We start from the raw sequence: 26,967 nt of genomic DNA, 5'->3' as shown, positions 1-26,967 counted from the left end.
AAGTTTAAATATCTTCAAATACTTGAAAATTGAAATTCGAACTTTTTATTTAAAAAAAAATGGTTTGTTTTAATTAAATCGAAAAGTATATCAACTATTTATGTAAAATTGGAATCGATGATTATTGGGAGGTAGAATAGTCTCTTAATTTCAAAAAAATTTTACTAAGCGGGCTCTTCAACTCTCAGATAACGCTACACAACGGGCGAAACATTTCATGACAAATTCTTTTTTACCTGCTTTAATAATTTAAAGAAAAGAAAAAAGTGAGTTCATTTAAACTATAAAGTTTAAAATGCTGAAATTTTATTCTTCGAAATATCAAAATGCAAACAAATTATGGTAGAATAACTCAAAAAGGAAGTAATCCTGCGATAATTTGTTTTCATTTTGATATTTTTAAGAGAGAAAAAATTTCAGCATATGAAACTTCCTTTACTCCTGTTGGCTTACCTGAACTCCATTTTTATGTATTTTAAATTACTAATGTTCAGTAAAAGAGAATTTAAAATGAAGCGTTTCTCCCGCGGGGTAGTGTCTTCGAAAGAAGATATTGCAAACAATGATTTTTAAGGTAGCTATTAAAAGCTAAGCGTTTAAATCAAAGAATTAGTGCACATATTTTACAGAAAAATACGGCTTCAGTGCAAAGTAAGAAAATTGCAATGTTATGTGAATTTTATTTTATTTTATAACCGTCGATGAACAGCCGACCCTATTATGAGTTTACGATTACATTGTTTAACTTAGTAGCCTTATAATATTGAACCCAATCCAGAAGACCAAGTATTGGGAGAAACTTCACTTTGGACTTTTGGAACTAACCTGCATTTCCGTTACATGGAGAGGAAAACAACAGAAATCTCCCACGGTTAGTTTGATGGGCTGGGGTCTCTAACCCATGATCCGTCTACCACGTAAAATATTTTACGTCAGCACTGTGGTCTGTGCTAGCCGGGTGCGGAATCGTTTCGGGCACTCGCCCCTGGGATTTGAACTCAGTTCACCTCATTGGGAGGATGAGCGCTCTATCGCCTGAGCCACCATGGCTCAGTAATGAGAATTAGTGAATGGTATAGCATATATCAGGGATGGCGAACCTTTATACACCAACGTGCCAATTATTCTAAAAAAATTGTTTAATGAGGTCATAGACGTGCTTTCAAATAATTTTGACTTCGTGATTATTGAGAAAATAATAATACTAAATACTATCAACTCANAAACGTTTTCTACGAACTCAATTAAATAATCACCAAAGATTGATCGTCTTTTCATAAATTACATTTTCAATATCCTGAAAAGTACTAAACCCCAAGAACTTTCAGAGAACTTTACCTCAAGAGAGACACTTCAAGTCAAATTTATATCGAAATTTTTTTTAAATTTTCTCATTCTTTAATTAATTTATGGTTTTTGACCGTTGAACTCGTTCTGCTCGTTTTTTTTTTAATGTGTTGCGTGATAATATTAAATATGTGAATGCACAGAGATATTAACAAATATTTTTTATTACCTCTAAATTCTTTTTAATTTAAATTACAATCAACTAAGAAATTTTTCTTACTTATTTTGTGCTTGTTTTGTCAATTACTTTTGTGTATTTTTGTAAGATTAATTAATAATAACATTCAACCCGCAGGACATTGCGGATTGCAAGTCAATCTGAATAAATGCTAGAGAAATTAAATTTCCTGTCATAAATTTTTTTTTTAGACGTATCGCATTAGAAGTTGAATTATCAACCTAATTTACGTGCAGCATAGATTGAAATTATACATTCATTAGTCTCTATATTTTTAAGAGTACAGTTTAGAATTAAAAGAAAATGAATGAATAAATAAAATTTAAAAAAGAAAAAATGAAACTTTTAAAGTTTCGCATTTTTACGGATTTTTGACCCCTGGATAGTTTACAACAGCAATTTCTAGTTATATCTGATATATCTATCTCAGTTTGAGTCACTGTTAAAAAATATTTTGTAAAATGTTATTTTCAGAAGACTAAGACAGCAATGCGAAATTGGCTCAAAAAGTGGTTCCCTTTAAAAATTACATCAATTTAAGGACCAATTCGGTTCAGATCGGTGAGAACAAATATTATGTAATTAAACATTTATACAAATATAAATAGATATTTTTTAAAAAAGCTAATTTATATACAGGGATTAATTTGAAGTATGTGAAAAGAAATTTTTAAACTTTTATATTTTTTTTAATTATATATCTCCTGAGATAGCATATTGCCATATATTATGTATCAATTAACAGTATTTTTTCAGGATGTTAATCTTCAGGTTAGTTGAAAATATTTTTAAAAAAAATTTAAATATTTCATTAATTTGCATATATTTTTTTAAAAAAATAATAAATAATTTTTAAATAATAAAAATTGAAACATGTTTGGAATTTATAAAATAATAACGAAAATTAGTTTTAAGCATCGAATTCCATGCATTTAAAAAAATTTTTTTTTTTACTAATTTAGTTGTTCTCCGTGTGGTATGGAATTTAAATGCGAGATATTCAATAGAAATAACAGAGTGCCTGTACGNATTTCATTAATTTGCATATATTTTTTTAAAAAAATAATAAATAATTTTTAAATAATAAAAATTGAAACATGTTTGGAATTTATAAAATAATAACGAAAATTAGTTTTAAGCATCGAATTCCATGCATTTAAAAAAAAATTTTTTTTTACTAATTTAGTTGTTCTCCGTGTGGTTTTAACGATGAAATTTCAAATTTATATCTTGTGCTCCGCTTTGAATTCATGTATTATTAATCATCATGTATAATTATTGCTAATTAGGCATTATATAAAATAATATTTTTTGCTCTTTTGCAACTGACTTTATTTCAAATTTTATAATTTTTAGATAATTAATTTTTAATTTAATATTTTGTCAGATCTTATTTTCTCTGTTTTCCTCATTTATTTATTTATTTGGCCTCAACATTCTAATCTCCATGTTGGATCTATTTACTAATATTATTTTAGCTTTTTTTATACCTAATTTTAATAAATACTAATCTTCAATTTTTATAGGCTAATGAACCTAATTAGTTTTAGAATGTTATAAATGGCAATTAATACATTTTGATGTGTAGCATAACATGAATTGAGTAATTCAAATGTTCATAGTTTTTTCTCAAGTTTGTCTACCTTTAATAAACTTTTGGACCACTAAATGAATACCTAAGTGGTCCAAATGAACCACTAAATTTTCTCTGCTGGTACTAAATAAAATTTCCATTGCCTTCGTATAACATTACGATTAGTGTTAGAAAGTTTTTGAAGCTCATATAAGAAAATGAAAAAGTATTAAAAATATGAAATGGGAAAAGTTCTAACTTTCCTCAAACTTCTAACTAATGCTTATATATTAATTAATTTTAAAAATATTATTAAATGTATCCATCAGTGTTTAATTAATTAACATAATACCTAATTAATTCGTAATATTTTATTAATTCAGGTTCAATTTTGCGTAGCAGTGTCTTTTCAGTTTTTCATAATGCTTTATTTTCTTTTGATTTTTTTCGGGTTGTTTTGCTGGTGCTTTTTTTTTTGTTTCCTGTTAGAATATTAATTCACAAGCAAGACGGAGGATGTTTTTTTTTCTTTCTTCCTTTTTTAAGTTTAATTTTGCTTAATGCCCCTTCTGTAGAACAAATTGCAACAGTAACCCGAAATATACCCGAAATGCATAATTACTATCTTCTTAGGAAGAAGACTTGTTAAGAGAACGCTGAAACTTTTCAGTGCAAATTCTTTTTCACCTCCATCAGTAATTTAAAATTTAAAGTATAGAAAAAGTTAGTTCATTCAATCCTTGAGTCAGTCATGAAGTTTAAAAATACTGAAAATAAATTTTTGAAACAACTAAATGAAAACAAATTATTAGAGAATTACTTAGGATTACGGAATGGGGAAATTTTCTTCCAATAATTTGTTTGAATTTTAATGTTTTGAAATTCCTTTTTCATCAATTGAAACTTCATGGGTTACTCTAGGTTTGTCCGAACTCACTTTTTCTACACTTTTAATTTTAAATTAGTTATGGAGGGGTAATAGAATTTGTAATGAATAGTTTCTCCCGTCGTATAGCAACTATTACAGCTTTTATTCAAAAACATTTGATCTCTAAAACTTAATAGAGTATGTTATTTAGTTTAATTTATTTATATATTTTCCAACGGAACAACGAATTGTTTTTAGGTCTTTTTTTAATGTTTGAATAAAACTGTTCTTTGGCAACTTTAAATTTAAATCGCTTTCTTTAATGGTGATTCACTAAATTGTGAAAACGTTTTGTATTTAATTCCTAACATATTAATGGTCCATCTCCTAATGTGGATATTCATTTTTAGACTTCTTTTCAAGGATTTTAAAACTATGTATTAATGTTGTTTTTAGAAGGCTCCGTCGTAATATAAAATGATGCTTCTTTGCGAATAATATGCTATTTTTATAACTGTTGTAAGTTTGCAACTGTTACTCATGATTGGTAGGTCAAGTAAGCACTAAGCCAGTGCTGTCTACGCTTATTTTGAAAATGGCGCAAAACATATGGAGAAGACACAGTTTTTACGAAAATGAAAAGCGTTTGTGGTCTAATGTTTTAATATTTAATTACAAACTTCTATGCTGCATTACCTGGGCTCATGAAAATTTGCAAAAACTGAGAATAAGGTAGTGATTTTGAAAATTTTCATCTAGGTGGAAAAATGTCGTCAAATTGACGATTTTTAAAAAAGTTTAATAACTTTCAAAATATTTATGTTATTCGTCTGTTCTAAAGCCCAGATAACTCTTAACAGCAAGATTATATACATAGTTTAAAATCTTTGCATTGGTTTAATTATACTTAAAGCAGTTAAATTATGGCTTTTTTTCCTCTTTGGCGACTGATCTTCGAAAAACAGCGTTAAGTGTGGTGATTTCAGAATATTCCAGAACAAGAAAGTTTTATTTTCCCACTCTATAACCGTAATAACTTCCTTAACCGAAGTACCTCTTTAATTAAAAATAAAATTAATAAAATACCTTATATCAACTTTTACAGCGGCAAGACACCATGATGGCAAACCTCTAACCTCTGGAATAAATTGCTGTTAATAGTACAAATGTTTAAACAGTAATTGAAGAAGGTTTTGCGTGCCAATTTCTTGCGAGAAAATCTATTTTAGTCTTACTTAACTGCACAATATTCACTTATTTCACTGTCTTAAATTTCACAGGAATACATGAAAGTATAGTATTTGAATATGCTTGGAATGGAAAAATATTCGAATGTATTTGGTTACAAGAGACCTAAGGAAACTTGTCCTTCGGCAGTCATATAAAACGACAAGAGGGTAAAACCTATGACGCGAACAGTTTAAATAAGTGTTAATCAATTTATGGATATCAACAATTGAAAATTTGCTTACAGAAAATAATGGCGAAGCATAATCGTTAAGTTTTATTGAGTGAATTTCCTCAAAGATAATTTCCTCAAATTCTTTAAAATGACTGTTTTGCAATTATAAAAGTCATTTACTCAAATATAACTTCAATAAATATTTTTTTATTATTATTTATTATGTTTTTATTACATAAATTTAATAAAGATCAGAAAATGTTTAATATGGATGACATATTTCGCACAATATTTAGCTGTGTAATTTTAAAAGTCAAAACTCAAAGTTTATTTCTAAAAAAAAAAAAAAAAAAATCAGTTGAACAGTGTCCGAGAAGTAAAATTGAAAACTATAACTTAGTATTACTATTTCAATTCAAAATTATTCTTCAAATTTAATATAATAAACTTAATATATCATCAAAATAGATCAAGAAATTAGGAGGAAAACGATTGCAAATGACCTTTATGATACATCTCGAAAGATTTGAGTTCAAAATATCCTTTTCTTCATTCTTAATTCTTAAATACAATGCGTAAATTCTTTGTTAAGTGTGCAATTTTTCAAAAATGATTTCAGATTGTTAAAATTAAAAATAATTGAAAATTCAATAATTAACACTTACCTACAAAATTCTTCTGAAAATACCATTATCATAATGATTCTTTTTATGTTAAAAATGTGTTAACCTTAATGGAATACTAGATGTAGAATTAAATGTTAGTCGATTAGAGCGCCACCGAATGAATGAGTGGATGGTTTTTGTTCGTTGTTATAGCAATGAAATCAGCGTGTTCGACCTACTTTATATTCACGCAACGAAGCTATTTTTGAAAAATATAATACAACAATCCATGAAATTTATCAGAAGTAAATAAAGCTTAAAGGACACTTATTAACATAGATATTCATAATAATTTGCAATAGAATACTATTATTAAATTATTTAACAGAAGTACCTTTTGGTAATCACATTTCTTTTAATATTTACTAGAAACTTATAAATAATAATAAAAAAAAAGGAAGAAGAAATCGGCCTTTTTATCCCCTTTGATTAACGGCTGTTTTACTAGTTTTTCATTTTAACCTTTATTAAATCTATCTTACGCCGAATCTATCTGAAACTACTATTTTACACCCAACACCTATTGTGTATCACCCTCAAACAAAAATCTATTAAATGTAGTTGTGATTGTTTGTTCATCTGAAGATATGCTAGGAATTACTTGAAACTCTCCCCCAAACAGCCCCCCAAAAAAAGTGTTGCTGGTTGTAATAACCAATTTTAATAAAAAGTATTGTATTTCTAATTAACTCATTTAATAAAAAAGATCTCGTNTTTTTTTTTTTTTTTTTTTTTTTTTTTTTTTTTTTTTTTTTTTTAATGTTGAAATTATTACTAAAATTTCAACATAAAAAAATGATGAGGTAGTAGCAGTTAACATTAATAAGTAAAATATATATTATGAGCGATGACGATTTGAACTATATGAACGATTTGAACACATTTAGTACAGGGGACATCGCAAACTTTTTTTTAAAAAAATACTCTTTTTTTCCCCCTATAAATATAAACAACTTAAACAGTGGTAGCATTCAAGAAAAGTGATTTGTTGAATGTTTGTAGAAACTTTGACTCATTTATTAATAACTAGTGATGTAATGATTTAAAAGCCTAGATATAGTACACGGATATATCTTTCAAAACACTAAATTGCCTAAATATTATGTAGTGGTAAAAAAAAAAAAATTTCAATATATCATAACAATCTTCTAGCGTGCACTCTGAAAAATTTCACCGATAGATTACTGTCAGCGATGGGCAAAATGTCTTCCAATAATTGACCTTAAGAAATTAGTTCATGCCCGCAAAACTATTATGCTAATTAAATACAGGTCTGCCTGTGAATTTTTTATCGTAAAATATAAGGTCATTGGCTTTAAATTAACTTTATACACGTAACAAACACGATATTGTTTGAGATTCAGATATGCTTGTCGAATCAAGGGAAACAGTGGAAGAAAGCGACATATAGCAATGCTGTTTATCTGCTGAAGAATTGAGAGAGTTAGGTAATCATTGTTCGTGGTCACCTATGTGGAGGCAGTAATCACTATGTTTGATTTGGCACCGGCCGGGGATGAACTCAGAATCCTTGTGCCCGTAACCTAAAGCTGTAACCACTACAGTAAAATGTGTACTCCCTTCCCCGAATTGAGTTAGGAAGCTTTTTATAATGATTGCCGGTAGAGGAGAAGTTGTTTGAAATTAATTTATTTCGATTCGACAAAACATTAAATTCTGTTTTGAGTATGAAATAGTTTTGATTTAGTATGACTTCGTATGAAAAATAAAAAAACATTAATTTCATTAACAAACATTTAATTTAACTTTTTTTTTTGTCGTCATAATTTTGTGTAAATGTAGTTTTTTTTATGGCAAAAGTGAATAATAATAATATATTTAATTACACTGAGCTTTTCTTTTCAAAATGGTAGCTGAGGGTACAAATTAACCGTCAAGTTTGCAGAAGTTTATTACAATTCCAGTAACTAGGTCTTTCCTTTTTCTTCTTTTTCTTTTTTGATGAACCGTCAGCTCTCCGAATTTTACGCAAATGCATCAATGAATTCTATTTTATGTATCATATAAAAAAAAATTGAGTATGCAAATAAATAATATGAAGCCATAAGAATAGAAGCATTAAAAAACAATGCTGCTTCTGGCTTATCATTGAAAACTTCGCAGGGAAATGTTACAATTATTTTTAGGTTATGAAATGATTGCAAAGAAGCATCAAAATGTCTTAACAGTACCTCCTCTGCAATGTGACAAAATACTATTTTATGAAGAAACTGAGCATGCAAGCAAATTGTATAAAATCATAATAAAGAAGCACTGAAATATACAGAGTTGAAGCAATGTTTTTTTTACCTTATTACCAAAAGTGATCAAAACAGAATGTGCAATTTTTTCATGAATTAGAGACGTTGCAAAAAAACATTTTCAAAGGAACATTTCCATTCAAAAGAACGAAAGAAACATTTTCATCAACAAAAGGAACAATTCATATAACTGCACATCATCGCTTCTGCAATGGCCATATTACTATAACGTCGATGCAGGAATTATAAATTCTTACAAATGTTATGAAACATCTGAGCAGGACATCACAATATGAAAGGAGTCTCGAACATCATGAGTTAATCTTAAACATAATCATTAAAAGCTATTAAATCACGCGTACAATCTTCTTGAGCAACAACTGTATCTTCCAAAGTATCATCGCGAGATACTTTCTGTGGTGATACAGTTAGATGCATGCCTTTCCACAAAGTTCCGTTGAAAAGCTGAACAGCTTTTATAGCTTCTTCCTCACGCATAAATGTGACAAAGCCAGATGATTTAGTATGCTCACTGAATTGTCTTTCATTTCTCTCTGGCATGTAAACAGCTTTTACTGTCCCGGTGGTACAAAATAGCTGACGAAGATCTTTAAAAGACAATATGCCACTGTATGAAACATGCACAGTTTTTTTCTTTTGAGACAAGATTTGATCGTTGGAGATTTTTTTATCCTGAGCAAGAATTTCCTCCCAAAACTGGTTCTTTTTCTTGGCGCTACTTACACACAATCTCTGACCACTTTCAGTCATCAACCCATCCATGCTAAAAGCCATGCAAGCTCTTTCAGGAGTTTCGAACGTCACGACTCCGGAATTGAACGTCTCAGAGATTCTCAAATTCCGTATTGTACCAATTCGGGCGAAAAAATGTCTCAAAATACTTGGCGTTATCTTCTCTCCTCTCACTATCACAGACCTTGCTTGCGTGCTAGCGTTGGGTATGTATCCATCTTTAGCGCTTCTGCGAAAGACAAACACAAATGAAAAATTAGTGTTTAATACGAGTATAAATATTAAAAATAAGTTTTAGATATAAACACAATACACAAATTTGAAATTGTCATAAATCAATACTGGTTCTCTACGACTGATGAAGAAAATATCCTCCATCAATGGTTTTGCAATTAATGTTATTGAAAAAGAATTTCAGTTAGGTTAAAGTAAAAATTAGTTGAATTTAGTTTTAGATATCTAACTTTACCTTTTAAGTAAATAAAATAAAAAATTCCAAAAATTTTTTTTAGTTTATTAATTGAAAATTTATTTTGGACCATCACCTCTTCATCGGTATTTTATTATTGTATTTCCAAAAAAAATTGTTGAAATTAATCGAAAATTAATTTTGAATACCTAGCCTAGCATCACTTAGGTACACCCTTCTCACTGGTATTTTATCATAGTGCCATTAATTAGTCAAAAAAAAAAAAAAGAAGAAAAAGTTTTGTTGAAAATCAAGATAGAATTTTAGTGATAGACCTCCTCAACGATATCAGACGAATCGATAACTTCGTCGCCAGACTCAAAAGTCAGAAACTGCGCAACTTCCCATGTTAAAGTCGAAATTGATTTTATCTGGGAAACTGAATTTCGTAGAATAATAAAAGAAAAAAAAATACCATGGAAAAATATTGACTACATTTTTAAACAGAAAAAAATTTGCTTATCTAGGACTAAACACAACAGATAACAATTATTGAAATTTCCGAAAACGAAGTGGTCGGTAGAATTAAAATCCTTTTAACAAGTGGAATTTTGATCAGAGCGTCTGACCCAACGAAGCTATGAATCTAGAAGCGGATTAAAGTGTCTGATTTTTAATAGTGTTCCCTTTTTGTGATGCAGTGATCTTCTTCTACCTCGGCTATTGAAAACAAAATAAAAAATAATAATTATCAAAACTACATAAGTAACGGCAATTTATTTCTTGACTTCGGGAGGTTGTTGTTCCCAACCGCACTCCACTATTACGCCTTTGAAGAATGGGAAAAAAGGAATCTTCCCACAATTAACAATTTCTAAATACTTAATTGCAATTTAAAATTCCTGATCTTCTGTCACTGGTAATAGTAAATAAATAATTCAATAAACTAAAATAAAGTTATATTTAAGATGAGTAAAGCATAACCACTGTAACAGAAAATAGAGTAAGATATGGGATAGAAATTCTATATCAAAATAGACAAATCAAATTAGTTGGTTGGTGGTTGGTTCTAATGCCACTTGCCATACTAGCAAGCCTGCTTGGCGAAACCGAGCAGATTTAAGGCAGAGGGTGCGATTCTTGTTTTTCAGTGGCGCCATCTATGGCCAAGAATTCGACTTCTGCCACATCATACGTCACACCTGTTTATAAGACGGGCCCATTCATTCATCCACAGATCGTAATTTTGATCTGAATCAGAGAACGATCGATCTTCAATCCAGTACCCCGGCCGGAGATGGAAAAGGGACCAAAACGACAACGCGGGACTGAAACGATAATAGAACCAAAACCACAATAGAACCGAAACGGCAATGGAATAGAAACGGTGAGACTGAAATGTCAGGAAACGTAATCAAATCTTCAGCTGTTGTTCTTTCAATAAATTAATTAGTTACTCACTTTTTATAGCCGCTTTGTAATTCTTTACTTTGAGACGAAGGTTTCTTAAAGTTCTGAGTCTTACCCTCTTCATGCTTAATATTCTTGAGGTTAAGTAGTTCACCCTTTTTCTTCAAAATTTTAACGGCCTCTGTTTTAGATGCCTCCAGGTACTTCTTTTTATCATTAATTCCACTTTGAGGAATAATACTTTCCTGTTTAGTTTTCCTCCGTGAATTTACAGATTGCTTTAGTTTTCGCAACATTTCATACTTAGATTTCAACATCAATTCTTCCTGAGTATATTCTTTTGGAAATACCAAGTTCCATTTTGCGGACATTTACGTATCTTTTTTCCTGAAAAATCAATGACAGTACATTTGGATAACTGACATTCGAATGAAAACATAGTAGACGTTTAGATGACTAATTTTTGAAGAAAAAAAATCAAAGAGATTTGAACATGTGTTATCTAGATGATAAGTAAAATTTAAAGGATCTAAAACTCCTAGGAAATAAATCGAAGCTATCTAAATATATGAATATCACTAAATATATATTAGATAGGCATTTAAATATTTGATTGCAGCTTCAACCAATGTTTAACGACATAGCTTTGTAATTTTGAAGACAGCATAGAAGACATGGAATCTACTGAATCCAGTATTGTATATTAACATGGATATTAATTTTCCTTTTAATCATTTCAGTATGATGAAAAGTAAAATTTTCAATCATATTCAGCACATTTGAGTAACTGGTTTCGGAAAGATGAATGAAGGGCATTTCAATGTTGGAAAATCGAAATATGTAGATGCCATTTAGACATTTGGTTTCAACATCGATCAATATTAATTTAGACAGCTTTATAATTTTGACCTTAACAGAGAAGACATTAACAAAGATGAGACTGTCTATTGATCTAATTACAAGAAGTTTTTCATCTAGTATTAGAAGGCATCTAGTATAAAATATTTTAGACACAAATTAGTTTTTTTATTTTTTTTTTTTTTTTTTTTGAAATTGTGATGCTTGAAAACAGTTTCAAAAGAATTTTGCGCAAAATAATAATCACAATAATAACGTCTCTTTGTCCTTCAGATAATTTAACACAAATGTTTAAATTCAACTAATTAGTCAAGGAAATGCAAAGTAACAATTTTGAGGAAGCCTCCTTCCACCCCTAATTTATCATTTTTCACGAACGGTGGTGAAACCAATGCTTTAGATCTAAATTTAAAAAAATATATATATATCATGTAGAATGAAAATTTCAGGACATATGTGGTAATTTTCGGAAATTATGATGTCAATTCTCTGAATATGAAAATAATTTCCAATTAATCATGCAGTGTAAGATATTTGCCAAGTGTCATCAGTTATTATGAATTAATCAGACTCTACTAATCATAAGTAAATTTTTTTTAAAAATAGACAAGGAAACCAAAATAACAAAGTGGTAAAAATTGCTTAACCAAATATAGTTTTCCCTTCCTACATAGCGTATTTTGCTGTATACTATGGCCTTACTTAGTGGAGACGCCTTCTGAATATTTTTGTTTGTTAATTATATATAATTAACAAACAAAAACATTCTGGCATAACATAAACATAATATATTAATCTTCTTCAAGGATAAATACTAATATATTTTGGCTGCGTTGAAGTTTTGAGATATGCAGGTTTAAAAACGGTTAAACTTGCAAAAGCTAGCTCTATTGTTTTAACTCCTGGAAAACGTATTAGAGTTACCATATTAGTTCATGCGTAATTTGTGAAACAAAAGTTTGGCATGATGCTAAAATATAATCCTCAGTAAAAATTCAGAAGTTAGTCAAATTTTAGAAAATAGCTCACCGGACCCTTTTTTAACATTTTTGCTAACTTAAGTAATGTTCAGAGAATTTATAATGCTTGAAATTTGGTATGTAAGATTTTAATGTAAATCTGAAGTTTTAATGGAATTTAAAACCTTGTTTGTCGTAGCTCAATTGTCAATGTATTAGGATAAACAAACAAATTCACTGTCTAAATAGTGAAATTTAAACTCGTTGATTTTGCTTTCTAGAAATTTTTGATCTCAAAGTTTTTTTCTATGATCTCAAGACCACGAAAGACTTGAAGGAGGATGCAAGACACTGTATCACTGAAATACAGAAACAAATGAGCAAAAGATGCTTGTACCTGATAATATCCCCAATAGAATGCAAATGTGGTAGCAAAACTGAGGTCGGCCTTTATCAAATATATTGTTACACTACACTAAATGAAAAATGGGTACTTTTCAAGTGAAGAATTTAGACCACCACCAACGTTCTTTAATTTCTAATTAATTTTTTTTAAACTAATAAACATTAAATTTAATTAAAAAATTAATTAAATTAAAATTTTTTTTTTGAGATTTAATGCTTTTGTGATCAGCTAAGCAAAAAACACCGAAAATTGTCCTTTCAATGAAAAGATGTGTATTTTTGCACACTTTTGGCTGAATATAGCAAATATTTCGTTTACCACCTATCATTTACCTAATAATACACATTTTGTGATTGTCACTTGGTGACGATACGTATTTTAACAGCACACAAAAATAAATTACAGGCAAAGGATTAACTTCCCTTCTCATCGAGAGTTTTACCATCGGTAACTTCAAGCACTTGGGCAATCATGGTGACTTTAGTGACATGTTTGGCGACAAAAGCCTTTTCTTTCACCCTGAGGTTTCGAAGCTTTGTTACAGAACAGGAGTTGCGTTAGGAAACGGTATTCCGAGATCCGAGAATTCACTTGATGTAAAGCTATTGATCTTCAGCAAAAACAGTACGTGATGGACATTTTTGTTTTGAAGTATGAATCAGATTTTTTATTCTCAGAATCGCATAGTTTTATCTTTTATCTATGGAATAGCGTTGAAATTTCTCTACTCTATAACATCAAATATAGATTTCGGAATTACATTACATTTAAGTGAGCTAAATATGGTTATAAGGTTTTGTATGAGTAAATAATATTAAAATTAAGTAATCTACTACATAAAATTTGAGAATTGAAATCAAATAAATAACATACAAATTACTGAGTAAACTTACTTAAAACAAACTCTAGTGCAACAGATTGCGACGTATATGTTAAACTTATTAATGCGAAGATACGACGTTTACAACCTTTTACTAGTAAATGTCGTCACCTTATATCTTAATTATGGCTACAGGCTTTGCGTAGACTTGTAAAGTTCATTAGTAGATTCTAAATATTTTTCTATGAGAAAAGATTGTCTGTTTTTTTTAACTAACTTGAAGCTCACTTACCTAATTATATTTGTACAGAAATAAGAAAGTGCAAGTGACATAAAGCGTAATCTAACAAATCATAAAAGAAGTTTCAAAATTACGCATGACTTTGCCGACGAAATGACCTTATCTACAAATCGATCCAGTCGACGAAATGACACTGTCTGCGAAATGACCTTGTCGATGAAATTACCTGTCGATTAAATAACCTTGTCGATGAAACGGCATGGTCACGAATTGACTTTGTCGACGAAATGACCTGTCGTCGAAATAACCCTGTCGACGAAATGGCCTGCCGATTGTCGCTGAAATGAACGCGATTCATTTTATTCACATTTTATGGTTAAAGAAATCATAACGCGCATACTGAGGGAAATGCACTTAGAACACTTTAGTGATTTCTATTTCTTTTCCTTCCTTCTTCCTTTCGTTTCTTCTTTTTTTTCTCCTTAATTTGAAAAAAAAAAATCTTTTCTATTGCTATGCGCCTCGAAGTAATAAATTATGTTTTATTTTAATGTCTGCAGCAAGGGAAAAGGTTTCCATGCGTGGGCGTTTGAAGTAATGTGAATCTAGTTGAATAGCCGCAAAGCCCATAAGGTCAAGCAGGTGTTATAGAGATTATCATTATTATTTTTTTATTTCGATACCCGTCTACTCATCAGGGGGAAAAAAATATAGGCCTTGCATTTAACTCAGATGGAGAAAAAAAAAACCTTATAATTGCAATACACTTATTTTGTTTTTTAATTTTTGCTAGGGTAAATGAAGGTGTGTGCATTTGAAAGAGAACGTTAAACAAGTATTGTAGAAATAATCTTGTGCCTCGAGGCAAGATCCGTTAATTCGCTCGCTGTTTGAAATAACACGATTTTATCCAATTTTAATTTGGATTATACAGCAAAAATTTCCGAAAAACTTAGTTTATTGATTTTGTCTTACATAGTACATTCATCCTTCAGTCATCGATTAACATTACAACGTGCTGTAAAGAGAGGAATACATTTGACTAATTTAAAAAATAACTTTCAGGAATTACATCAAAAACAGCACATTTGTTTTTGAAAAAATACTTATTGCTGTTATTTATTAAATTTATCTACATAGTTTTAGCCACGCAAGTCGATCTTGATAATTCGAAAATGTTTCTATGGAAGTGTTAGGTGACATACAGAAGTAACCAAACATGATTTATTATTACATTCCACCTTAAATATATTATGCATACCGATAAATATACAAGTTTTCATTTTAATGCCAGAACACATAAAAAAGAGATGTGAGGAGAAAAGGTAAAACTCTCAAGAGAGTGATTTCAGCGCCACCCTACGGTAAAAAGCTTAACTGCTAGTTAGATAGATTTCTTTTATTACTTTTTATTGAATTTATGAAGTTATTTGTAATCGTTTGGTTATTCGCGATAGCAACGCTTGAGTACGCCCTCTAGTACGCTCCCTGAAAATATCAGGCGATTATTTATTAAGTTTTCATTTAGTTCTATCAGAATCATTGGCAGAGTCAGATGCCATTTTCTTAGCAGCAAATATAAGAAGCAAAATTTCCCTAAGGAAGAGGTAGAATAACTTGAAAAACTCTCCAGAGCATTGGTATATCTTTCAGAAACAGAACACGCCAAACATTTGAGGAAAAATTTCTCAAGTATTTTTAACTTCTATTATCAACAAACTTGCAACTGATAACTTCCGATTTTGGGATTGCATACTGTGACAGAAGTCAACATTTCTTACTTTATTTCAATGAATAAATATATGTTTTCAGAACGTGCAAAACTGCAATAGTTATAGAATATTCTTCTTCTTTATAGAATAGTATATATTTCTGTATCTATATAATTCGGAAAGCAACAGTAAAGAATCATCCGAATTATCCGGAATAGTATCATTTATGCTGATTATTAATAAATTTTTTATCGTTTTCTTGGTAAGTTTTTTTTTTTAGTTTCGAAAGAATAATTTCAACTAGAATTCAGCTATTCTAATTTTAAGCTACATATTAAAATTCATATCGAGATCTTACAATTATAAAATTTTGCTGTGTGGTATGTTATCTAAAAGTAATGAACGGATGATCTATGTATATATTATTTGAAAATAAAATTTTCTAACGAAGAACATTTCAATCGGAATTCTCCGGATTTATAAAGCAAGTAAGTATTTATGATTTTTACAATAAAAAATTTGCTTGTAAGCACATTTTTTTCTATTTGATAATAGTTCTCTACAAAATGGTTTTTTACGTCTGATTAAGAACTATCGTTTTTTAGTTTATTATTTTTCGATAAAAATTGTTGTCAAAATAAATTTTTTTTAAAATTAAATGATATAACATTGTGTGTTTATGTATACTTCTAGCACATTCTAATGTTTGAAGTAATATGATTCAGAAAAGTAGGGAATAAAAATTCAACTATAATTCAGCTATTCTGTTTTTAAGTTACATATTGAAATTCATATCCAGATCTTGCAATTATAAAATTTTATTGTGTGGTATGTCATCTTAAGGTAATGAGTTGATAATCTATGTATATATTATTTGAGAATAAAGTTTTCAAACGAAGAAAACATCATTTTGGAATTCTCCGGATTTATAAATAAGGTAAATGTTATGATTTTTATAATAAAAAATTTACTTGTAAGATATTATTTTTCAAATTTGATGATAATTCTTTATAGAATGGTTTTCTACGTCCGATTGAAAAAAAAATCGAAAGTTTATTATTTTAATTAGAGAAATTTTTAGAATCTTTTTTTTCGTACGCGTTCATTATTTTGCGATTTCTAGTTTATAAATAATGATTTTTATTGAAACCTAAAATTTTTCGATAAAAATTTTTGTCGAAAAACTTTTTTTGCAAAATTAAATGATATAAAATTATGGACTTAATATGTATACTTTTTGCATATTTAAATGTTTGACGTAATATGATTCATAAAACTACTGAATGTAAAGTTTAAACAGGCCTTTCATGTTTTATCATTAAATTTAGTAAAATGATTCCGCAGGCAGTAGGTTTTAATTCTAATAAGAGGATACATATTTTTATCTGTTTATTTACAAATTTTTTTCCGATGTCTTTTGGATGTTCCTTCTCTAAAAAAAAAAGAAAAAAAAAAGAGATACCATTTTGTTTTCGCTTGCGTAAGAAAGAATATCAAACATTTTTCTTTTTTAAATTTAATAAGCCACAATAAAGAAGGAACGTTACAATGCTACAACGTCTCCAGAGCAACTGAATGACTGTTCATATAGAAATCGCAGGTATTCATCTCATACAACAACGCCCCCTACAGTTCCTTGCAATCGCGTATTATTTTATGTTAGTTAAAATGAAAGAAAAAAAGTCGTCAGTTAGTTAGGAAATAAGATTTATCTGTCACTGTATAAAATTAAAAATCGTTTGCTAAAACGAATAAATGGAAAATGGAATTTTTCTTTGTATTGAAAACTTCGTTATTGTACATATTTTTTTTACAGTTCAGAATTTTGTTGTTATAGATAATATAATTTCGTAATAAATATATATATTACACTATAAAATGTGTTACTGTATAAAAGAAAGTATTTCTTCCATCATCGTCGGATTTTTCAAAGACTTGAGGTATTTCCCGAAGATCAGTGTAAAATTACTACTTTTGAATAGAAGTTGAAAGAAAAATTTGCAAATTAAACTAAACATTACCTTCTTTATCTTCCATTACTGATGACAAATTAATTTAGAACGAACTCATAATTAAGTTCTTGATTTCTTCAAGTCACATTCAGGTAATTATGTATTAATTTTAAAATCATGTTTTCTTCTCGTTTGTTCTTTTAGTTGTTCTTCCATGTTTTCTGTACATTTTTAAAGGCTTTAATCATTTTTTAACAGCAAATTCATTCATTTTACTGTAAATATGCTAATTTTTTCCACATACGAAATTGAATTAATTTTAAATCAATAGAAATTGTTACCGATTCCTGTTGAGCATATAATTTGATAACAATTTCTATGCATAGGATACATCTCTATTTTCTTTATTATAACTTTTGTTCTTTTGAAAGAAATATATCTATTTCAATTACTAGATTTTAAGAATAGTGTTTAGATATTTCTTCAAGTTGTGTTCCATGTTATGCAAAGTTTTTACTAATAAATCGGTAAACTCATTCAAAATCAACATAATTTTTTGAAATATTCATTCCTACCTTCTCTTTACTATCCAATTTGATAAAAACTAAATCTTATGCCAAACTTCGTCATTAAGCAAGATCTGTATTTTTTGTTAATTTTAAATTCGTAGTTTTTTTCTTTTGCAAATATGTTTCATTAGTATTATCATGGTGTGTCATGTGTAAAAAGCTTTCGAATGAACTGTCAACTTATTCTGCAAATTTCGATTCCGCATAACAATGTTTTTAAAACCTCAACTTCACAAAATAAATAATTTTAGGAATAGGTAGTAATGTTTTTCATTAATTTGCTACTTGCTTAACAGTTCAATTATACATAGTCTGATGAACAATAAAAGGTTAAGCATTTCTTTATTTATGCCTGCAATATTTTTAGAAATTGTTGTATCTCTTATTCTTGTGGACTCTCCATTTCTTTAAGAAAACGTTCAAATAGAGACCATTTAAATCATTTAATAAATATCTCAAAGTTCAATGAGACTGACTATTTGTTAATCATAAAATAAAATCTTGTAAAAACTCACTATGCGTAATTAGATTTTAATATGAACTCCTGTTTCTGTGTTCTTTTTTTATTTATTCATTTCAAACAAGCTAAATATTTGAAATGAACACTTCTACGTAAGAAGTAAAAAAAAAAAACGGAAATAATCAATGAGTTAGTAACACTTTGAAAGTACGAAATCGTGCACATAACTGAAAGAAAACTGCCACCACTATTAAAAATTATAAATTATTACTTGTTTAATTATTATTTGTTGTCCTTATATGTATATATATATTCAGAGATTTGAAGGAGGTGACCCAATTTCTATCTGCTCCCGACTCCAGTGAAGACGTACAATATCCTCAATTGGGGATGAATCATGGGATTTAATTCCCTTGCCTTCAGACTAACTGCAAGAGGTTTTCGTGATTTTTTCTACCAAATAACGCAAATGGGAGTTAGTTCTATGAAAAAGTCCTCCACAAAGGGTAGTTTGATCCAGGAATGCCCTACTTGTCTTTCGGGTTGGGCTCAACTACAAACTACGGAGTTGAACATTGGTAGTCTCAAAGCCTAAAATGATTCGGTGGTTCAATGCAGCTATAAAAAATAAAGTAATAAAATTCTGAACTTGTCTAACAGTCTGAAAGCTCGTTTTTTTAAGAATAATAAAAAAGTGAAGCTGAAAATGTGAAACTAAACAACAAGAAATAAATATTTTTAACAAACGTAAACTAAAATTTAAAAAATAAGACTTTTTATTAATTTCTTTCTTTCTTTTCATTTTTTTATTCATTCTCTCCTCTTTCCTTTAAGAAAAGAAATAAAAGGGAAGAATGAAAAAAACTCCCTTTTTTTTATTCTTCCCTTTTATTTATTTTAATTTTTCTCTTTCTGTAATATAGTAAGCGAGTTCTCCATTTCCGTCTCAAGAAATAAAGCAGAATATTCTTACATCAGAAAGCACATTCTTACATCAGATTTCCGAGAATTCAAGTATATTCTGTAACCACGAAACAAAACAAAAAATTAATGATAAGTCGTTTAATATGTTCTCAGTAGTAGTCGACTTTTGTATGCTTGTTTTCACCTGTTAGAAATCGATGCCCTGAGCAGGATTTCCGAAGCCTCACATATATATAACTTCCTTTCTCCTCGACCAGGGGATGAAAATTTTTGAGAGATACTTGATACTGCCTGAAAGTGCTGATCTTTCATCCATAAAACAATGCCTGTCGTGGCGGATTGGACATGAACGTTCTGCGTACTTCCTTATGCGTCATCTTGAATAAGAAGCTATTCAGTTCAAATAAAAAATTGGGATAAATTGGATTGAAAGTGCAAGGAGCCCTTGAATTACATCTCTCCTCTTTAATTCTTAAGAATAAAAAAATTAATAAATATAGTTTGATTTATAACGCATCAAAATTAATAAGAGAGGCTTTTACTTTAAAATCTTCAACGAGAAAATTTATATCATTCGTATAAATCAATATAATCTTCCCGTTCAGATATTGTTTACACTTTTTACACTTGGTAAATAAAAATAACTTACTTTATAAAAAAGAAATGCTGAGGTTTTAATAATAATTTTTTTCTTAAAATAATTTTAATTCCTTTGAAGCATCTTGCTCAAGAAACCAAAAAAAGAGAGATAAATGAGCTGGAAACTTAACAGATTGTTTCTCATAAGTAAGTTATTTTAGAGAGTACTTTAAAAATTTAAAGCAATTATAATTTTATGAAAAAAAGCTCTCTTAAATAGATAATGTAGTATTTGTGTTTTTAAGCTCTTCGTGCAGAAAAGTAAATCTTGAATGAAATCTTGAGGAAATTTAAAGAAAATCTTGAAGTTCTAAAATTTAATAAAAAAATCTTAACTGTGATTATAAAGTAATATGAAGTACAGTAAAGATCATTTTTATTAGATTTTGCACAATTATGAGAGAAGTAAAATTATTTTAAAAAAATATCTTAAAGGTATCCTAATTTATATACTTTAATTTAAATAAATGCTTTGCTCAAACACTGTCGAAAATAAGCTACTAAAATTTAACAGCAGAAAAAAAATTGAAATGTAATTTTTTTAATTTTATATATGTAAATGTCTGACAAAGAAATCAGACGCACAATATTTTTCGCATAATTAGGGATTGGAAGTTGGATTTTTTTATTCTTAAATCACTGCAAAGCTTACATTCTCACTTCATTTCATTATTATTTTTGTCTGAAGTAAATTAAATCTCAAGTAAATATATGTTATACTTATGATTCAGGTAATTAATGAATTCGATTAGGAAATTATGTATGTTATAAACTTTTCATATTCTTAACTTTTAACAGTCGCTGTTCTTAAATTTGACTTTATTTTGATTAGTAGACGGAAAAAAAGGTCCCGGAAAAAAAGGTCCCTGGAAAAAAAGATCTCGGAAAAAAAGGTCCCTGGAAAAAAAGGTACGGAAAAAAGGGTCCCTGGAAAAAAAAGGTACCTCCATAGGGAAAATCTGTAGGGATATTTCCCGTCTCGCTTTCTGGGCAGCATGAATGCTTCTCGCTGTTTCAATGAATATTCTTTTTATCTGTAAAAATTCAGATTAGATCATTGAGGTAAGGAGAAGGGTAAGGGGAGGGGACTTATGGGCTGGTTGTATTACGCTTTTTTTTTTAAATTTTATTTCATTTATTTATTTTTCTTTGATTATTTTTTAAAGCCGGAAGATACTATTTAAATTTTTCAATAATGCTTTACTTTTTTTTTGTAATTTTTTTAAGTGAAAAATTTGTTCAACTTCCCCGATTGGCTACTTTAAGTCTCACATTAGCAACTTCTTCACAAAATATAATTTAAAATAGAAAACAACACATTTTTCACTTAATAGACAACTAAAATAGAAAAAGCGCTTCAATCTAATCTTCTCATTTCAAATATTTTCCCCTACAGAATTTTCTCTACACAGGTACCTTTTTTACCGGGACCTTTTTTTCCGAGGAGTTTTTTTTCCGTACCTTTTTTTCCGGGACCTTTCTTTCCAGGTACCTTTTTTTCCGGGGACCTTTTTTTCCTAGAATCATTTTGATCATATTGTTTCTTAAATACAGAAATAAATATCGAAGTGATCATTTTAGATTTTATTCTCTCTTTTTTTAAGGTAATTTTTTTTAGTCTGTAAACGAAAATCGGTACTGTTCAGAATAATTCTCAATCCTGTATACCAGGCTTTTCAATTCTCGCTCTCAAATGAAATGACTCATTTTTATGGAATCACGGGGGGAAAAAACGTGAGAAAATATTGTGTTTTTTTTTTTAAATCTAAGAAAAAAACTTTTTTTTTCATTTTTTACCATTTTCTATCAAAATAATATTTTATAACAATCGAAATTCAGTTTGTTATGTTAAGGAAGTTACATTTTATTCAACATTTAAGGTACAAAACTTAAAATGAAACGTTTAAAAAACGTAAAAAAAAAGTAAGTGGAGAAATAAAATAATAAAGGTTCTTATTTCCGCTTATAAAATCCAGACTGCCTCCCTTCGAGTGGGTGGTCTCAGGTAGTTGGGGGACCCCCTGGGACAGGAAATGAGAGCAGTGGATGTGCGCCTAAACTCATCTCTAACGAAGCATAATAAATTTTTCAATTGTAAGTCTTCCATCCTTTCTTATTACTGTCTGCTGCTTCAATTAAACTTTACTGAACTTCCTTTCTCATTTAATACGCTTAACAATTTTACGAGTGGAATATATTTCGATACTTCAATCAATGTGAACCTGGAATTAGAATTAGATAGTTTTTGTTGAGTGCATTTATTTTAATTTTTACGGTCTTTCGAATCAAATACGCTGAACAATTTTATGAGTAAAATATACTTAGTTACTTCAGTTTAATTAGAGTGGGATAGATTTCGTTTAATTGGATTCATTTTGATTTGAAAATTTTTAAGACCATAATCTCGGACTGGCTTTAGATCTGAAATTGCAATCGCAATTTCACATCTATGACTTGAACCTGGTCCCCAGCCACTTTAATGATGAACTAACTGTCTTTGAATCTTAAGCCCTGTGACTTCATACTTATCTCAATTAAAAAGCATATTTAAAAAAATATAACCTAGTTCTTGAACGAATTTGTTTCATTATTATCATCATAAATAAATACTTTTATTGAACTTTTTACAATGAATCAGATTTGAAGGCACAAACTTACTTAACTATTTAAATTTCTTATGGGTTACAACATATCAACTATCATATCAATTAACATAGCAATCCATAGCGTAATTGTAAAATCTGCATTAACAGCTTAGGGCCTCTCCAAACAAATGATTAAATCCAAGTGATCCCTCAAAAAATAAATAAATAAAATAAAACGAAGCATGAACCTGATATTTATGAATTATCGATCAAAACCACGCGCTTGTTTCCTGTTATTCTTATAAACAACGCTGTAGTGGACTAACAAAAGTGATTCTGTAATTTGTAACAACAAATTCAATTTTCAAGGGAAAAATATTTACAAGGTCATTTGTCAATTAAAAAAGAAAGTTTTAAAAAATGAAACATAATTTATATAGCTTGTTATAGAAAATTTGAAATTTCTAATAAGTTCTCTATTCTTTGCATTCTGTGAACATAATGTTAAAAATATTTATAACTAGAAAATAACGTGTCGTATAAAATAACATATACATATATAACAATAATGTACAACATAGGAAAAATGAAAGCATAAATTTAGTAATTAAAATAATCTTTACAAAAGGAAAATATGAAACAGACGGAAATTCATCAGCTTTTATTTGTCCTTGAGAATAAAAATCAATTAAGCAGAATGTTTAAGGATGCAGTTAAAATTATTGAACTTTTTAAATTTGTAGATAAAGGAGAAGCTTGTCGCACCAAGCCTCAAACTTTCCAGTTAACAGCCGCATTGCACTAAGAAAGCCTTTTTTTATTGTATTTTATTATTTTTTTTCTTTTAAAATAGTTCACGGGCAAATTCGACCTCTCTATCGGTTTCTTATGAATTAAATTTTGGTGTCCAATATACGCCTATTTAAAGCAACTTTCATTAATTTAAAAAAAAATTTCAAAATTAAAAGCAGGGTGTTATGAACCTAACACACTGTATTATATCCATAACCACCATTTTTTAATAATTTAAATATTAAAATTTAATTAAAATTGGAGTCAGCGTACATGTTAGCAATAATTGTTTTAATAAAAATTATTTGAACTGTTTATTTTTTTTAAAATTGAGTTATGTGTATTTGAAGTTTGCAAACATGAAATTCGTAAAGGGCACAATTGCCCTCCCATTAACTGCAGATAATTTTAAAAGCAATTAATAGTTAATTGGCGTGTAACAGATTTGCGATGATTAAAGGTCTGTTATCCTAGTATTAAAATAGTTTGTTAAAAAGATTGAAAAGAAAGGAAAAATGGAATGTATAATATAAAACAAAATGAAGAAAAAACATGAACAAAATAAAAGTGCGCCCCCGGGTGGGCTCGAACCACCAACCTTTCGGTTAACAGCCGAACGCGCTAGCCAATTGCGCCACGGAGGCTCGATTTCAAAATTAAAACACTAATATAATATTCGCTATAAATAAAATAAAAATTGTAATAAAATAACAATTTAACAATTATTATAACATTTATGCCAACTTAAATATGATAAGAAAATTGAGGGAACAAGATTGTATTGGGAAGTAGTTGAAAGAAATTTTAAGAAAAAGTAACACGCCCCCGGGTGGGCTCGAACCACCAACCTTTCGGTTAACAGCCGAACGCGCTAGCCAATTGCGCCACGGAGGCTCGATATCAAAATTAAACACTAAAATAATATTCGCTATAAATAAAAAAATGATAATAAAATAACAATTATTATAACATTTATGCCAACTTAAAATATTTTAAGAAAATTGAGGGAACAAGATATGTATTGGGAAGTAGTTGAAAGAAATTTTAAAAAAAAAGTAACACGCCCCCGGGTGGGCTCGAACCACCAACCTTTCGGTTAACAGCCGAACGCGCTAGCCAATTGCGCCACGGAGGCTTGACCTTAAAATTAAACACTAAAACAATATTCGCTATAAATAAAAAAATGGTAATAAAATAACAATTCTTATAACATTTTTGTCAACTTAAAATATTTTAAGAAAATTGAGAGAAAAAAATATGTATTGGGAGGTTAAACAAAAACTAAGACGCCCCCGGGTGAGCTCGAACCACCAACATTTTAGTTCAGAAAGAAAAATGGATATAAATTTGATGGATTTCGATTTAGTCAGTTGTTTTAGTTTAATAATAAAAAAGAATGTAATAATAATTTATTTTGTAAAAAAAAATTTATAAATATATTTTTCTCCTAGTCTTGAAACTAAACAGAAAAACCTTTTAATATTCTTATTAATTATTTTTGAATTTTTTTAAAGTTTAAGTCTGAATTTGGTAAAGAAAAAAAGCTGTAAATAACAACGTTTGTTCTTAAATTTTAAAAACAAAATTAAAAAAAACCATAGTTCTCTAAGTTTTTATTTAATTATTATTTTTAAATTATGTTCCAAAAATATATAAAACAAATGTTTTGAAAAGAAATTAGAAACGCTACATTTTTTTAAGATTACTAAAAATATTTTTGAAAAAGGAAAAAACAATTTACCACAAAATGGTTCAATTTTTTCATTTATTGTTACTTATTTATTTATTTATTTGTTTTTTTTGAACCGGGATGGGATATTTTATTTGCTTTGTTTTGAAATAATCTTTTCTTTTTTAAATTTAAAATTTAGTTCGGTAAATATTTTTTTCCTTTTTTTATATACATGGATAGGTAGATATTAATCAAAGATTCAAAATAAAGCAAAGCACTAAGATTGTTTTAAAAGCAACAGCAATTCGAATGAAATTTGAATAAGTATCTGCCCAAGGAATCTGACAAGGAAAAACTATTTACTTCGTTTTTATCGAATAACATGTTACCACAAATTACCTTTTTGTCTACTAATTTCCATTTTTCAGACTATCAAAAAAATAAAAATGGTGATTACAAGATGTCCCCAGGGTGACTTCGGGTTCTGTTCAGTCATGCCCAACCGTGCAGAAACAGGTGTTACGAATATTTGTTTCTTTGAACTCATAGTTAAAACCTCTTTAGTGAGTTTGCATTCCACTAATTTGAAGAAATTCAGACTAGCTCGAAAATAAGTTATATAAAGTTTCAAAACTAAAAATCTCTTTTTTTACAATTTTAAACCACGTTGAAAAAAGTTATCGAATAATGCACAATGCATTAAAAAAATGAAAAAACGGATTACCCTGAATAACTTTTGATCTAATGATCGTATCTTCACGTTCTAGGACTCAATCTTAATGGTTTGAGGGGGTGACCTAAAATATTCTAATTAATTAGTGCAGACGATATTTTAGGTTAAAAAATCAGATACAAAAACTTACATTCTCTGAATAAACACTTCTTTTCAACTAATTCCTATTTATTAGCTATATTCGGATATATTAATTTTACTTTTTGTGCATTTCGCATTATCTCGAGATTTTATCAGGCGAATATTTATTTAATAATAGTTGACAAAATTTTGAATTGTAATGTATACAACTCTTACGTTATTTTAAAGTAAGTAATTTTACAAGGCAAAATATAAAATATGGACGAAATCATCCAACTTTAAATATTCGACTCCTTTGAGATTCGATTTCTCAGGAACTATTTAACCGATTTCACCCAAATTTTGTATTTTGCTGTGCATAAAAAATTGTAGACCTCACATTTCAAAATTTTTTCGACTATTATTTAATAAAATATTAAAAAATAATAAATATTCACTAAAATGTATTTTTTGCATGGAATTATCTTTGGAAAAACAAATTTTATAATTGTGTGCAAATTTTTTTTAATTCGCTTGAAAAGCTCTCAAGAGATTGCGACAACCCTCTGTATTTTGGGGGTCAGAAATCCGAATCCGTTGGGAAAAAAGGTATGTTTATTCAGAGAAAGTACATTCAAAGAACCTTTTTGTGTCTGATTTCGTAGCTTAAAATATCGTCTACACTAATTAATTAGTATATTTGGGATCACCACCCCCCA

The 26,967-nt window shown here is 28.8% G+C and overlaps 1 protein-coding gene and 3 non-coding genes across 4 annotated transcripts; all 4 read right to left on the bottom strand.

Moving 5' to 3' along the window:
* Positions 1–6,283: 6,283 nt before the first annotated feature.
* On the bottom strand, positions 6,284–14,194 carry LOC107455758 (negative elongation factor E-like). The gene is made up of 3 exons (XM_016073446.4): positions 13,983–14,194; positions 10,918–11,253; positions 6,284–9,276 (listed from the first exon to the last, which is right to left on the bottom strand). Exons 2-3 carry the CDS (start codon positions 11,235–11,237, stop codon positions 8,619–8,621), a joined length of 978 nt encoding a protein of 325 aa, XP_015928932.2. The 5' UTR covers positions 11,238–11,253; positions 13,983–14,194; the 3' UTR covers positions 6,284–8,618.
* A 10,159-nt stretch (positions 14,195–24,353) lies between these two features.
* Positions 24,354–24,427, bottom strand: TRNAN-GUU (transfer RNA asparagine (anticodon GUU)). Its single transcript has one exon. It is a non-coding gene; the product is annotated as a tRNA-Asn (tRNA).
* A 176-nt stretch (positions 24,428–24,603) lies between these two features.
* Positions 24,604–24,677, bottom strand: TRNAN-GUU (transfer RNA asparagine (anticodon GUU)). Its single transcript has one exon. It is a non-coding gene; the product is annotated as a tRNA-Asn (tRNA).
* Positions 24,678–24,844: 167 nt separating this feature from the next.
* Positions 24,845–24,918, bottom strand: TRNAN-GUU (transfer RNA asparagine (anticodon GUU)). Its single transcript has one exon. It is a non-coding gene; the product is annotated as a tRNA-Asn (tRNA).
* Positions 24,919–26,967: the final 2,049 nt, after the last annotated feature.

This window comes from Parasteatoda tepidariorum, chromosome 2 (assembly GCF_043381705.1).
Source record: "Parasteatoda tepidariorum isolate YZ-2023 chromosome 2, CAS_Ptep_4.0, whole genome shotgun sequence".
In the NCBI taxonomy this organism is placed as follows: domain Eukaryota; kingdom Metazoa; phylum Arthropoda; class Arachnida; order Araneae; family Theridiidae; genus Parasteatoda; species Parasteatoda tepidariorum.
This window is presented reverse-complemented; position numbering and strand designations above follow the sequence as displayed.